The sequence below is a fragment of the Oryx dammah genome, unplaced genomic scaffold, assembly GCF_014754425.2.
Source record: "Oryx dammah isolate SB20612 unplaced genomic scaffold, SCBI_Odam_1.1 HiC_scaffold_6, whole genome shotgun sequence".
Taxonomy (NCBI): Eukaryota; Metazoa; Chordata; class Mammalia; order Artiodactyla; family Bovidae; genus Oryx; species Oryx dammah.
The window spans coordinates 6,669,690-6,685,201 of record NW_024070190.1 but is presented as its reverse complement, the minus strand read 5'-3'; the positions used below and the strand labels follow the sequence as shown (position 1 = coordinate 6,685,201).

The 15,512-nt window shown below is 43.9% G+C and overlaps 1 protein-coding gene across 1 annotated transcript in view; it reads right to left on the bottom strand.

The window, feature by feature from the left end:
* Window positions 1–15,512, bottom strand: part of LOC120865416 (nidogen-1) — a 98,728-nt gene that overhangs the window by 47,906 nt on the left and 35,310 nt on the right. Inside the window, exons 4-8 of the mRNA XM_040242692.1 lie at window positions 13,872–14,245; window positions 9,716–9,865; window positions 5,186–5,437; window positions 3,435–3,635; window positions 762–1,007 (exon numbers count right to left, since the gene is read on the bottom strand). Of these exons, the coding sequence (XP_040098626.1) occupies window positions 762–1,007; window positions 3,435–3,635; window positions 5,186–5,437; window positions 9,716–9,865; window positions 13,872–14,245 (1,223 nt within the window). The remainder of the gene's footprint in view (window positions 1–761; window positions 1,008–3,434; window positions 3,636–5,185; window positions 5,438–9,715; window positions 9,866–13,871; window positions 14,246–15,512) is intronic.

The following is a 15,512-nucleotide window of genomic DNA, read 5'->3' as shown; positions in this document are numbered from 1 at the left end:
GACAAAACTACAAGAAGATAGATGTCCCTATGTTCATAGCAGCACTATTCACAACAGCCAAGACAGGGAAGAATCTAAACGCCCACTGACAGATGAATGGATAACGATGTGATACACAGATACAACAGAATATTACTCAGCCATAAGAGGGAAAAAGGAATGAAAGAATGTCATTTTGCAGCTACATGGATGAACCTAGAGACTACCATACTAAGTGAAGAAGTCAGAAATCTTATCATTTCTATGTGCGACCTAAAATATGACACAAATGAATTTATTTACAAAACAGAAACAGACTCACAGATATAGACAACAGACCTGTGTTGTCAAGTGGTGGGGGGGCAGGGGTTGGGGAGAAGGGGAGGGTAGGACTGGGGAGTTTGGGATTAGCAGATACAGACTATTACATACAGAATGGTATAGAACGGACAGAGAACAAGGCCCTACTGTATAGCACAGGGAACTATATTCAATATCCTGTAATAAAGCATAATGGAAAAGAGTAGAAAATAAATACATAAATAAAAATAAACGCACGGCTGCAGGCAGGTGCAGCCCTTGAATGATCTACTCGTTACCTTAGGTTTTCTAAGAATCATAGCTGAGAAGATGTTTATTTTTGTCAGGAGCTATTTTAGTATGACTTTCTTCTTACCGAGAACAAGAGATGAAGAACAACATGTCAAAAACACAGAGAGGGCCATGCAGGTGGACACACACACAGACACACACAATGCCCAGTCTGAGCCGCCACCTCTTACCCCTCACAGGACCAATGGAGTTGCTGAGAGCATAGCGCAGGATCCTCTCCTCCTGGTTGTACAGGACAAACACGCTGTCCACAGAGAGCTGCTGGGTGCTGGGCAGGACCGGCTGGGAGTCGTCGTGGACGCACTCCTGGAAGGTGATGGTCTGGCGCCACTGGTAAGTGTGGGCGTGCGAAGGGGCAGTACCATGTTGCTCGGGCTCCGTCACCGTGTACTCCCGGGTGGAGGAGGATGTGATCACTGGGTGTGGGCGGCAAGCAGGGAGACAGGAGAGAGTCTGAGGATGCAAGAGGCTTAGGACATGAAAATCATCAGCAGGGCTTCCCCGGCAGCTCAGTGGTAAAGAATCTGCCTGCCAATGCAGGGGACACGGGTTCGATCCCTGGTCCAGGAAGATACCACATGCTGTGGGGCAACTAAACCCCTGTGCCAAAACTATTGAGCTGGGGCTCTAGAGCCCAGGAGCTGCAACTGCTAAACCCTGGGACCGCAGAGCTGGTGCTCCATAAGAAGCGAAGCCACTGCGATGAGAAGCCTGCCCACCACAACTAGAGAGCAGCCCCCACCGGCAGAAACTAGAGGAAAAGCCTGACCAGAAATGAAGACCCAGCAAAATCCAAAATAAATAAATAAAATAATCAGCAGTATTCTCTGCTCATACTGTGGCCAGATGAGAGGTCAGATGGAACAGGATAAATAAGACCATTTATTTCCGTGTTGAGATTCATTCTGCTACCTAGATTTCCCATTATTGCTGTTATTTGCATTAGGAATATTTATTGCTTTTTCTCTTCAAGTGTTTCTCTGTAGGTTCCTTAGTCAACCCAGGGACTAAGGCCTGATGGAAAGAGCACTAGCTTGGAAAGAGATACGCGAGAATTCACAACTTGTACCTTCATTCACAAGGAGCATGATCACAGACCAGTTATTAACTTCTTTACCCTGTTTCCTTTACAACATGGACTGGGGTAAGGATGAGATACTATATATAGAATTTCTGGAATCAAGCAGGCTAATACTCTATAAGACAAACTACCATTTACGGAGCATTGACCACGTGACAAGCAGAGTGCTAACTGCTTTCTATGGGTTATCTCACTTAGGATTCAATAAATAGTGGCTGCTATAAATAACCCTAGATTAAACGGTTCTCTGATGTATAAAAATGAGACATTAATAGGTTTCAGTAGCTAATTTCTATAAACTACTAAAGAGCTGTGAGCAAATCTCAACAGAGAAGAGAGACAGTCTTCCCTACTCAGAAGAGAGCTAGTTTACTTTTGGCCCATGCAGTGAAAAATCTTGACTTCCTATTTTAAAAAAAGAAGTACAAAAGGCTCTTTATATTTGTGTGCTCTGCTGTAGTTGGTAATAAAAGCCAGAGGATAAATAAAAGATTGATGTAAGCTGCCTCTTGTCCAGCTCCCATGTGCTGGACTGCCAGAAACACCATCTGGTCACAGCCTGACTTGCAGGTGGGGTCCCCCTGATACTCCTCCCACCTCCTACCCACCCTCTCATTTTCCCCAGGAGAGCCCGAGCAGGCCACGAAGTCATGGTAACTGGTACAACCCTTCTAGATGGCAAAGAGACTTTAAAGAGTTTCCTTTGACTCATCGCTTCTATTTCTAGGAATTCGGTCAGAAAAGAATCAGAAATTTGGTCAAGGTGTATGATGAAGATGAACATTGCAACTCATGGAGACAAGGAAAAATTGGAAATAATGTAAGCTTTAGAAAAGAGAATGGTTTAAATTGATAGCCATACAATAAAATGCTATAGATTCATTTGTTTGCAAAGCCTATTTAATGGAACTATCAAGCCGTCATGATTTGACCTAACTGGAAAAGTGAACGTACAATAATGCGGTATGATTGCAATTTAAATTGAAACTATATACGTGACTGTAGAGTATATAATAGTATTGCATCAATGTTAAACTTCCTGATTTTGATGATTGTACTGGGACCATGAGAGAATATTCTTGTCATTAGAAAAAACACGTGAAATATTGTAAAATATTTAGGAGATGCATGATCACAGCATCTACAACTTACTCTCTCTTATATATAAGGAAGGGAGAGAACAATTAAGAGAATGTAGCAAAATGTTAACAATTGGTGAAGCTGGGGAAATGATATGCGGCTATTGTGCTATTTTCAACTTTCTGTAAATTTGAAATAAAAAGTTTAAAAACTACATATAGATATATAATAAAATTATTTCATTCTGAAATTATATAATATGATGAGCTATTTATGTTGGGCTAGTATACATGTTGATATATATGTGAATATATGTGTAATATACATATGTTGGGATTTTTTTATATATAAAGAAAAGTATATGATTTTTCATATATAAGGATAGAATATGTGTTGATAAATAAATATATACGTGAGGTATATATACGCTGGGATATATTTTGTATATAAGGAAAAGGCTGAAAGAAATACACTTAATATAATAATTGTGTCCTGGTTTTAGGTGTGTAAGTTATGCTTATTTTCTTTTCTGCACTAAAGTCTCTCCAATGAGCATGCTCAGTGTCTGTAATTAAGGGAAGGTGATCTGAATAAGGTAAGCCCTGCGTTTCCCTTTCTGGAGGCCAGGAGACAGCCCGTGTGCAGCACTGCCCTGGGATGCTAGATGCGGGACGTGGCTCACCCTGCCGTGAGTAGTGGTAGAGCTCCGTGTAGGGTTCGATGTGCACCGAGGAGCCAAAGGCGATCTGCGGCACGCGGCCCTCCAGCTCCGTGTCAATGGTCAGGTGTCCGTGCTCATCGATGCCACTGAACTGCTGCTTAATGATCAGCTTGTCTGGGTGTCCCACAAAGGTCACCTCAGCCTGGCGGGTGAACTCCCCCCCTGCAAAGCAAGGTCAGTCTGTCACTTTGCTGTCAAAGAAGTCACATTCATGCCTGCCCGGACTCATGGTGGGGACAGGTTCACACCACCTCTACAGACGCCTTAGTCTGGTGAGTAGAAATAGGGCCGGTGATGTCAAGGAAAGGGCCATCCTCGCAGCCCAACTCAGTCACACACAAGAAACAAAAGCCATTTCCCATCTGAAAACCAGCATCTGAGACGGGTGGGCTCAGGATTTGTGCTGGAAAAAGCAGGGTATTGGGATTTGTGCTCAGTACTGGTTGGGTGAACTTGAATGAGTTATTTAAACCCACTGAGCCTCCATTTCCTGATGATGAAAATGGTGAACAATATCTATCTTGCAGAAATTAGATAAGTATGTTAAAAAGTACTCTGCCAAATGTCAAGTGCTCTAAGACATCAGCTAGGGGATGACTATTGTTCACAGCTAAGCCCTGGCCAGGGCAAACCATCACCAAGTCCAGACGCCATCCTAGGAGCACACACCATGGGTGCTGGCTTGGGACCTCCCCTTGGTCTATGCAGGGCAGCAGCCCCAGACAAGCAGGAAAAAAATACTCCACCTTCTTCCAGCTTCCTCCCTTTTCCACGTTTGCAGTCTCCCCTGATAGCATGGCTGGCAGCTAGTTCATGATATGTGAAAATTATATGAAATTTACCTTTCAGTGCCCATGAATAATTTCACTGGAACACAGTCATGCTCATTCATTTGTGTATTATCTATGCCTGGTTTCAACTGATAACAACAGAGCTGCAACAGAGAACGAATAGCCCAAAATATTTAGGCAAAGCTTAAAGTACTTATTCTCTGGCCCTTTGCAGAAAAAAGTCTGACAACTCCTGCTTTACAGTCCCCAGGTCCAGGCAGATATCCCGCTGATAACACATGTTCTGAGCAGTTAAGCACCACTGTAGAAACAAATATTTGCTGTTGTAGGGAATTTGTAAAGATTACCTTTGCCTCCCTGAAGTTGATGTAAGTTACAACGTAACTTCAATTTAAATCAACCCATATACAAAGCATCACCAATATGAAATTGCTCCCTGATCACAATGCAGTTCTAGATAGTCTTGGGTAATGATTGTTGTTGTTGTTCAGTCGCTTAGTCGTGTCCAACTCTTTGTGACCCCATGAACTGCAGCACGTCTGGCTTCTCTGTCCTTCACTATCTCCTGGAGTTTGCTCCAGCTTATGTCCATTGATGTCATCTAGCCATCTCATCATCTCTCGCCTCCTTCTCCTCTTGCCCTCAATCTTTCCCAGCATCAGATTCTTTTCCAATGAGTTGGTTCTTCGCTTCAAGTGGCCAAAGTAATGGAACTTCAGCATCAATCCTCCCAATGAATATTCAGGGGTGATTTCCTTTAGGATTGACTGGTCTGATCTCCTTGTATACTAATGAAAAACTTGATGATTTTACCCCAACACATTATTTCCAGAGCCACAAAATACTTATTTGTAACTTATTTTCAGACACATAGAGTTCCCTTTCCATTCAACCCAGCCCATTAATTTTAAGGTCAATTACCTGTGATGCTGAAGCCATTCTTGAATCCATCTTGCTCCACTGCAAACATCCATCCAATGATGCCTCCAATAGGGGCCAGAGGAAGCAGAGAGTACCCGACAGTCTCAGGAATGGTGCTGATGGCTGTGTAGGACCGCCCATGGTTCATCACCACATAAGAATGGAGGTCAGTATTCTCAAAGACAATGGGAACCTGGCTGTCCCCAACGAAGATCCTCCCTTTCACCTTGCCGTTAACTCGCTGCGGGGAACCTGAACAAGAAACAAAGAAAGAAGCCAGCCCTTCAGAACAGAATAGTGTGTCTGGTGGGCTCTGTACCCGTAAAGCAAAGAGCCCAACAGTGTTGGGGTAAAGTGCTTTTGGGGTTAGTGAAAGAAGTCATTCTTCCCAAGACGAAGGCAGTCCCTGCAGCTGTGCCTATGAGCTATAGAAATTCCAACTTTCTTCCTCTCTTCCATACTGATGGATAATGGATAGCAGAAAAGTGGGACCCACTGTATGATGAAGGAACATCAGAGGCAAATAAAACAATTTCAGGAAAGTAGCATCATGGGTGATCCAGAACTAGGTGATATATAGCTGATTACTTTTGAGAATATTAGGGAGAGAATTAGTCATTTCACTGGGACAATGGGGCTAAACGAGATGGGACATTAGGTTGTCTGATTTATAACATATCTTTTTTAAAAAAAATAACTATTTTTGGCTGAGCTAGGTCTTTGTTGCTGTGCCCGGGCTTTTTTTAGATGCAGTACGCAGGGGCCAGGGGAGCTACTCTTCATTGCGACGTGCAGGATCCTCATTGCAGCGGCTTCTCTTGTTTCGGAGCATGGGCTCTGGGTGCCTGGGCTTGAGCAGGTGTGGTGCCCGGGTTTAGTTGCTCCACAGCGTGTGGAACCTTGTTGGATCAGGGATCAAATCCATGTCCCCTGCACTGGCAGGTGGATTCTCACCTACTGGGCCACCAGGGAAGTCCCTAAGACTCAGGGACTTCTCTTAAAGAGCATCTCTGGCTCAAATATAAGTTGGCCAGTCTGAGTCCTAGACCCTCACTAACCCAAGCCAGATAGAAGTAGCCACAGTGGGTATTGTAGGTCACACAAATATGCCCTCTGACCCATAATCAGCTTGTGGGCTAGGGTGTGTTTGTTCTTGGTCATTTCCTTTACTGGGAAAGATGTGAAACTTACTATGGCATATTTATAAGCTTTTTTCATATACTACCAAATAGTATATGTAGGACACCATTTTAAAAAATTGCATTAATGATAAATGCTAGCATACTCATAGAGGAAAAATGTCTGAAGAGAGCTACACAAAATTGCTAACAGAGGTTAATTCAGGGTGATATGGTGAACTTTCATTTTCTATACTATATATCTCTATAATGTTGGGATATTAATAAGTTGCATGTATTTATTATTGCTTAATCAGGAAAAGAAAAAAACTCAAGAAATTAAGTTGTTCTTGTATTTGAATAAGAAAATGGAAAGTTGCCATATGACCCAGCAATTCTAACTCCTGAGTATATACCCAAGAAAACAGAAAACATATGTTCACTTGAAAACTTGTACATGAATGTTCTTAGCAGCATTATTCATTAAGAGCCAAAATGGGAAAGCACTCAAATGTCCATCAACTGATGCACAGATAAAAAAAATGTGGAAAATCCATACAATAGAATATTATTTAGCTAGGAAAAAGGAAAAAGGTACCGATACATCCTAAACATGGATACACCCTGAAAACATTATGCTAAGTAAAAGAAGGCAAACACAAAGGTCCCATGACATATGATTCCATTTATATGGAATGTCCCGAACAGGAAAACCCACATGGACAGACAGCAGATTCGGTGCTGACAGAGCGTGGGAATGAGGATGAATTGAGGGTGGCAGCTAAAAGACCCAAGTTTCCTTCTGGCATGATGAAAATGCTCTAAAATTAGAGGTAACAGTTGAATAACTTAGTGAATATACTAAAAACCACCAAATGGTATACTTTGATTGTGTTACTGACATCTTAAAAAAAAAAAAGCTGAAGGAAGAGGTAAGTACATCAGGTTTGATGTAGAATTAAATTCTACCACTTATTGATTGTACACATCATGTTTCTCTTCCTAGACTGTAAATGACTAGAGACAGGACCTTCACACCCAACTCCCTGATTCCGTCATAGCAGAGTTTTCTGTACATGGTAAGTTCTCGGTAAAACTTGTAGACTAACCTCAGACAAATGAGCTCTCATCTGAGCACCATCGTCTGTGTTCTGAAGACTTTCTGCTGTGTTTAATATACCCTCTTCAGTGTCATGCATTGGAGAAGGAAATGGCAACCCACTCCAGTGTTCTTGCCTGGAGAATCCCAGGGACGGGGGAGCCTGGTGGGCTGCCGTCCATGGGGTCGCACAGAGTCGGACATGACTGAAGCGACTTAGCAGCAGCAGCAGCAGAAGCAGCAGGGCTTCCCCTGGTGGCTCAGACGGTAAAGAATCCACCTGAGTTTGATCCCTGGGTTGGGGAGATCCCTTGGAGGAGGACATGGCAACCCACTCCAGTATTCTCGCCTGGTGAACCCCCATGGACAGCAGAGCCTGGTAAGTTACAGTCCATGGGGTCACAAAGAGTCAGACACAATTGAGCAACCAAGCACAGCACAGCTGCTAAACAGGATCACAGAGGGACTTCCCTGGCAGTCCAGCAGCTAAGATTCTACACTTGCACTGAAGGGGGCATGGGCTCAATCCCTGTTGGGCCCTCATGCCACACGGTGTGGCCCCCAAAGCAACAAAACTCCCCACAACAAGGTCACTGACAAGCCAAGGCAGATTCGACACACAGAGTATTTCTGCACATAAACTGTGTCATTACACTGGGGAAATGCTATGAAGTTAGAAGACTAAGATCGAAAAAATGCCTCCCCCAAAACAACTACAGAAACAAGCAGGAAAGCCAAGGGAAGAAAACCAAATTTTTTCCATCAAACTTGGAGCTACAAAAATATTTCAAAAGTAGTAAGATTCCAAGAAATATTTAAACCACAAAACTATGACAGGGCGTGTTTAGAACGTCAAAAAATGTAGCTGAGCAATCTTTCAGATGCAAGCTTCCTGCCAAATGCAACCTGTCAGCATTCCCAGCTCTGACATTTGGCATGGAAAGAGCTCATGAGATCGATCTTTGAGAAGAAGGGTTCATTGTAAATTGTGGAAGTTCTTCCCAGGGCAAGCAAAATATAAAAGCCAAGCCTGAAACAAAGCAACAGAAGCATGTCATTCCTGGGGCAACGGGCAAGAAAAGAGATAACACATTTATAGATGTTATAAACATCCCCCCAAATTAATATGCAAAGCATACAGAAATTTCCGTCCTTGCTAAAGACAGTATTTTACAAAACTAATTGTGACCTAGAAGGAACTTTTTTTTTTTTCCGAACCTTTCTTTTTTTTTAAACAAATTAAAATAACTGATTTAACTTTAGCTATGGCAGGAAATCTGAAAAACAGAAAAGCATTCCTCCAACTGAGTGTTATTTAGTCATATTTTGCCAAGCAACTGAGGTTCCTGCTTAAACATATGAGGAAAATGACGGGTGGCAAGTGGAGCGATTTGGCATCTGCAGAGACCGGTGTTCAGCATGGTTTGCTTTATTTTTGCTTTCATTCTCATTTATGGTCTTGGGTTCCCTCTCTAAGTAAACTGTTATCTGGACCCTCTAGACTTTTGCAGAGATTTTTCAGAACATCTGAAAACATCAAGACTGGTTGATCCTTTTTTGGGGGTGCAGAGCTCAGGACTGATGCCAGCCCCCAGCCAAATATGTTTTGGAGTTGACAGCACAATGGGTCTGGTCTCCAAAGTTAGCTGTGATGCGCCCCTGCTGCTCCTCCATCACCATGCTGGGGTTCCAAGGACACAAGGACAGGAATACCAGAGAGTAGGGGGACTGGAATAGTCCTTACCCCCTACATACTGCGTTGGCCAGAAAGTTCGTTTGGTTTTAAGTACAAATAAAAGACACATTTTTCATTTTCACCAAGACCTTTACTGAACAAAGTACTTATTGAACAAACTTTTGGGCCCACCCAACATTTTGGTCTTCACCAGCCCACCATGGCCCTGCTGGAGCTGAACCACTATCAGCATAGTCTGAGCAACGCCAAAAGAAGAGGTTTGAAAGAAACGGAGGAAAGCGAGGGGGGCTGACGATTCACGGTCCAGGCTGCTTAATTTCAACATTTCAGCCTGAAGATGGGTTCTCAACGGCCGTCACTTCAGAGATGGAGAAACACCACAGGAAAGAAAGAGACCTCCCCTTTTTAGTAAAAAGGGCATTCCCCAGGACCTCACCCCCACCCCCATAGAGAAATACAGGCAAGAACGAGGAATGAGAGACGAAATATCACTGCCCAGCCGAAAACACCACTACCCTTAGAGATCTGGGTAAAGGCAAGATTTCAAAACAAGCACCAAAACAAAATCACTCCTCCCTTTTCTCCCCCTTAAAGAGGATCAGACAAAGACACAGTACCTTCGGCGACACACTGCCGGCCGTTCCCGGTGTAGCCAGCAGCACAGCGGCAACAGAAGCCGGTGGCAAAGTCCCTGCACTGCGCGTGCACAGAGCACCGGTGTCTGTTGCTGGCACATGTCTGCCGGGAATCCGTGTTGTAGCTGAAAACTGCTCGGAGAGAACACAGCAACCAGTAAGCGCTTCACCGGGCTCCGGACCAGGAGGCGTTAGAACACTGCCCCTCAGCTGCGCAAGACTGGACGTCTGCTCAGGCCGTTCAGACACAGGGCTCTCTATCTGTGGCCTCTTAACTAGTACAGTGGTTCCATCACGCAAATCACTGGGGCATGTGGGTCTAAAAGGAGTTTGAGAAATCACGTGGGTGAATTATTACTATTTTAATTTTTACTTTTTGGCTGTGCCATGAGGGAATGTGGGATCTTAGTTTCCTGACCAGGGATTGAACCTGCTCCCCTTGCGATGGAAGCATGGTGTCTTAACCACTGGACTGCCGGGGAAGTCTCAAGGTTGAATTTTTTTCAAATGCTATAATCCAATGTCCTTAGTATCAATGAATCAATATTGGGTGATAGCTGTCCAATGTCAATCTTAATATGGCATCCATTAAACGTCATCAGATATGCATCAGACCGACTTTCTAATAAAACAGCATCAAATTTGGGTGCAGATGTTAAAATATTTTAAAATTATATTTTATTGTGGTAAAATACATACAACACAAAATTTGCCATTTTAATGAGCTTAAAGTATTTTAAACTTTTTGGCCCCATTCTTCTCACCAGGGGATAAATCAGAAGCTCTTAAGAGTTAAAAGCTGGTTAGAAATAATTCCTCAGTCATACCTGCTCTAACAGCCTTTGGCCCAAGAAACATGAATTTCTCCCTAATGCAAATGGCTCTCCCTCCCAGGTTGATTTCATTAGAATGATGAGCCAGCTCATTAAACTTAAAAATGCAGAGCACACTAATTTGGAATGAATTAAAAAGCACAAGGAAGGATGAACTTTTGGAGGGGATAACGACCCAATTTATAATTGTTATGAGTGAAAATAAAAGTAAAGTTTGACCCCAGGTAGATTCCAGGAGTTCTACACACCCAGAAGGGAATTTCCTGGATGTATAAATGGCATTTGGAGCCAAGAACACTTGGGCCCTGAGCTGAACACATGTGATGCTACTGATTGCTTACGCTCAGCTCCCAGCGGGTCTGTTGTGGCTGGTATATCCGTGGATGACTATTCAAATCACACTAGGAATGCACTGCTGGCTACAGAAGACCGACCTTTCTAATAAAAACAGTGAAATAACTGGGATCAAGGGCAGAGAAAGATCTCCTTTAAACACAGCTGGGGTTCAGAGCTAGGCTTTTTGTTGTTGTTGTTATCAGTACCAAGTAATATATCACCATGAGTTGTTGGGACTAGCTACGCTCTCATTTCAAAGTGATGGATTCACAAATGAGAATTTCAGAGACACCTATGTGGGGTGAAAACAGGATGAGACTCAAAACTCAACATGCATGTACGCATGCTGAGTCACTTCAGTTGTGTCTTATTTTTTGCTGACTCTGACTATAGCTCACCAGGCTCTGTCCATGGGATTCTCTAGACAAGAATACTGGAGTGGGTTGCCATGCCCTCTTCCAGGGCATCTTCTCAACCCAGGGATCAAACCCACCTCTCTTATATCTTCTGCATCGGCAGGTGAGTTCTTTACCACTAAGGGGTTTCCCTGGTGGATCTGACAATAGAGTCTGTCTGCAATGCAGGAAACCTCGGTTCAATCCCTGGGTTGGGAAGATACCCTAGAGGAGGGCATGGCAACCGACTCCAGTCTTCTTGCCTGGAGAATTTCATGGACAGAGGAGCCTGGCGGCCTGTAGCCCATGAGGTCACAAAGAGTCAGACACAACTGAGCGACTAACACTTTCTTTACCACTAGCACCACGTGGGAAGCCCTCAAAACTCAACATATGCAAACAAACATGCCCATGACCTATCTTGGGGAGATCACTCTGAGAGCCAGCTATGAGAGCGGAGTGCCACATGCTAGATGGCAGCATCACCCCAGGAAATCCAGGGTGCCATGTGTGTAAGGCGAGCCCTGAGACATGAACCCGTGTCTTCATCATGTCACTAAATGTCACCTCTCCATCTCTGTGCCTCAGAAGTAAGCAACCACACTTCCCTGGCCACCAGATCCTGTCCATGCTTTGGGATACTCGATAAGAACAAACATTTATGATTATTGCTATGAGACAAACCACAAGTAAGGAGAAATAAAAATGGGTGAATAACGTGGAATGGGGTAGAGTTTTCTTTTTTTGAGTGTGATTATTTGTTTATTATTAGCTTCTACTATATTTCTTCAAGGTTTTCAAGTGTGGGAAATGTGACTTTATTTATCTTAAACTCTTTTTTATGGGGGGGAGTAGATTTTTTGTGGGACTTTTCATAGTAGAAATAATTATCATTTAAAGGCTTGGGCCATCTCCTTGACAGGAATATTACTGGTCAACCTGAAGGGCAAAAAAAAAAAAAAATGAACACAGTCTAATTCCCATGTCTTTTATAAGACAATTCAAAGCATGCTGGGATTCAAATGGTACACTTGAAAATGCTACATTTTCCTCTGAAATTAGCAAAAATGTGATACATTCTGTTCAGTTCAGTTCAGTATCTCAGTCCTGTCCCACTCTTTGCAACCCCATGGACTGCAACATGCCAGGCTTCCCTGTCTATCACCAACTCCCGGAGCTTGCTCAAACTCATGTCCATTGAGTCACTGATGCCATCCAACCATCCCATCCTCTGTCGTCCCCTTCTCCTCCTGCCCTCAATCTTTCCCAGCATCAGGGTCTTTTCGAATGAGTCAGTTGTTCGCATCAGGTGGCCAAAGTATTGGAGCTTCAGCTTTACCATCAGTCCTTCCAATGAATATTCAGGACTGATTTCCTTTAGGATGGACCAGTTGGATCTGCTTGCAGTCCAAAAGACTCTCAAGAGTCTTCTCCAACACCACAGTTCAAAAGCATCAATTCTTTAGCGCTCAGCTTTCTTTATAGTCCAACTCTCATATCCACACATGACTACTGGAAAAACCATAGCTTTGACTAGATGGACCTTTGTGGGCAAAGTAATGTCTCTGCTTTTTAGTATGCTGTCTAGGTTGGTCATAGCTTTTCTTCCAAGGAGCAAGTGTCTTTTAATTTCATGGCTGCAATCACCATCTGAAGTGATTTTGGAGCCAAAGAAAATAAAGTCTGTCACTGTTTCCATTGTTTCCCCATCTATTTGCCATGAAGTGATGGTCTGATATATTGATTTGGCCAAAAAGTTAAGTTGATTTGGGTTTTTCCATAACATCTTATGGAAAAAACAGATGTTATATTTTAAAACCATCCTTGAAAAGTGTATCCGGTTGTTTTGTATTTTTAATGTTCACAAACTAACTCTGAAACTGACTGGAGCCTGGAGGAAAAATAATCAACCATCCTCCTTCCATAAACCAAGAGGAAATAAATGTCAAAGATAAACCGTGTCAACAGAGGAACTTCTAAAATGTTTTTTCAGGTGGGTGAATATATTGCTGATCTCAGAAATCACAAATAAGGAAATCTGACTTTCAAAATAATTCTAAAGCACTTTTCTCTTTAAAACACACAAAAAAAGAAGAATAGGAAACTTGAAAGAGGACACATTCTACAGTCTCCGTAACTCCAGCCCTAATCCTGGATCCCTTGGTGTCTTTGCAGCCTTTGGGTCCCTCCATCCATGCTCTGGTGGTTCCGATGGTAAAGAATATGCCTTCAACGTGGGTGACCTGGGTTCAGTCCCTGGGTCAGGAGGATCCCCTAGAGATGGTTATGGCTACCCACTTCAGCATTCTGGCCTGGAGAATTCCATGGACAGAAGAACCTGGCAGGCTACAGTCCATGGGGTCACAAAGAGTTGGACACGACTGAGCAGCTAACACTTCCACTTTTCACTTCACCCATGCTCTGTAAGTTCCACCCCTCCTTCTCCAGGCTCTCATCCTTACAAACCTCACAAACCTCCAAATAATGCACACAGCTGACACCCCCCAGCAACGCTCCCCTATGTGGAAATCCAAGGATCCAACAACACACCACCTGCCACACAAACGGCCTTACCAATTCCTGTTTCCTCGACTTCATCCACATCTATGACTTGTGGCTGCTGCTGGGGAAACCTCTCCCCGGGCAGCTGGAAAGATCTGGTCTTCTCCGTGGGAGGCGTGAGGGGTCTCTCAGTAGCCATGCGGCGGGGGGAGAGGTCACTGGGCGTGTTGTACGTGCCACTGTCTCCCCTTCTTGGGGCCTCGTAGGGGAAGGATGTAGTAACCGCGTCCTCCAGGCCTAGACGCGTCACTGAGTCATAATCCTCATCGTCATACTCTGCTCCGTCGTCCGGTTCCAGGTTCACATCCGCAGGGACCACGCCGCTGGCCGTGGCTGGACTCCCGATCTCAAACACCCAGATGCCCTGTAGCCCAGAGTTGCTGCTCCTAGAGGGAAGGACAGGCTTCTTGGAAACAGGCCAGCAACTTACAAACAGCCCCCACCAACCAAGCAGAAGGAGCCCTGAGATCCATGTCAAATAAAAACCCCATGGCCTGCGACTGCCCACAGCCTCGGTGCAGGATAGGAGAGTAGATGTGGTCCTGTCTGGTCCTCATAGAGCTGAGACCATCCAGCAGGATATGGTGAAACTGTATCCAGTGGGCACAACCATTCCAGAGGCATGCTCAGGGATATTTTCAGACCTTAAAATGTGTTTATACGAATCACTGGTCAGTATGAGTAACCTGCTGACTGGATTTGTGTGCATTTTTTTCCATCATGCTCTTTCTGGGGACATGCTGTGATATGATAGTATTTGGCCTTTGTCTCTGGTTCTGGCATATAACCCCTAAGATCCTTGTAATCTCTGGAGTGATAAGAATGCCTTTTTGTATGCTAATGAGATGGCTAGTGGCTGCGGACCCTGGGTAGCTTCAGAAAGGCAGCTGGTCACTAGGAAGACCAAGGCATGATGATAGGGTTGGAATTTTCAGCCCCACACCCTGACTTCCAGGAAGAGGGTGGGGAAGTGGGGTTGGAGATAGTTAATCACCAATGGCCAATGACTTAATCAATCGTGCCTATGTAATAAAAATTCCTAAGTTATCAGGTTGACAAAGCTTTTGGACTGGTGGACACAGTTGAGGTGTGCTAGGAGGGTGGTGTGCCCAGAGAGGGCTTGGAAGCCCCTCACCTCCTCCTCCCCTCACACAATGCCCCTTGCCCTATGTATCTCTCCTATTTGGCTATTCCTGAGTTGCATCCTTTATAATAAACTAGCAATAGTCAGTGAAGTACTTTCCTGAATTCTGTGAGCCATTCTAGCAAATTATCAAACCAGAGCAGAGAGTCATGGAGCCCCCAGTTTATAGCTGGTTGATAGGAAGTGTAGGCAGCAACTTGGGACTTTCAAGGGATGTCTGAAGTGGGGCAACCTTGTAGGACTGAGCTCTTAAGATATGAGGTCTGTGCTGATTCTAAGCAGTTAGTGTCAGAACTGAATTATAGGATACCCAGTTGGTATCTGAAGAGTTGAAGAATTAGTTGGTAAGAGGGAAAAAACAAACAAACATGTATTTAGTGTCAAAAGTTGTGAGTAAAAACAGGACAGACTTGGTTTACTAGAAATCCTAACACTGTTAGCTGTGGAACCTTGGATAGGTCTCAGTTTACCTTTTCATGCTCAGAGGGTATAGTAAAATGCAAATGATA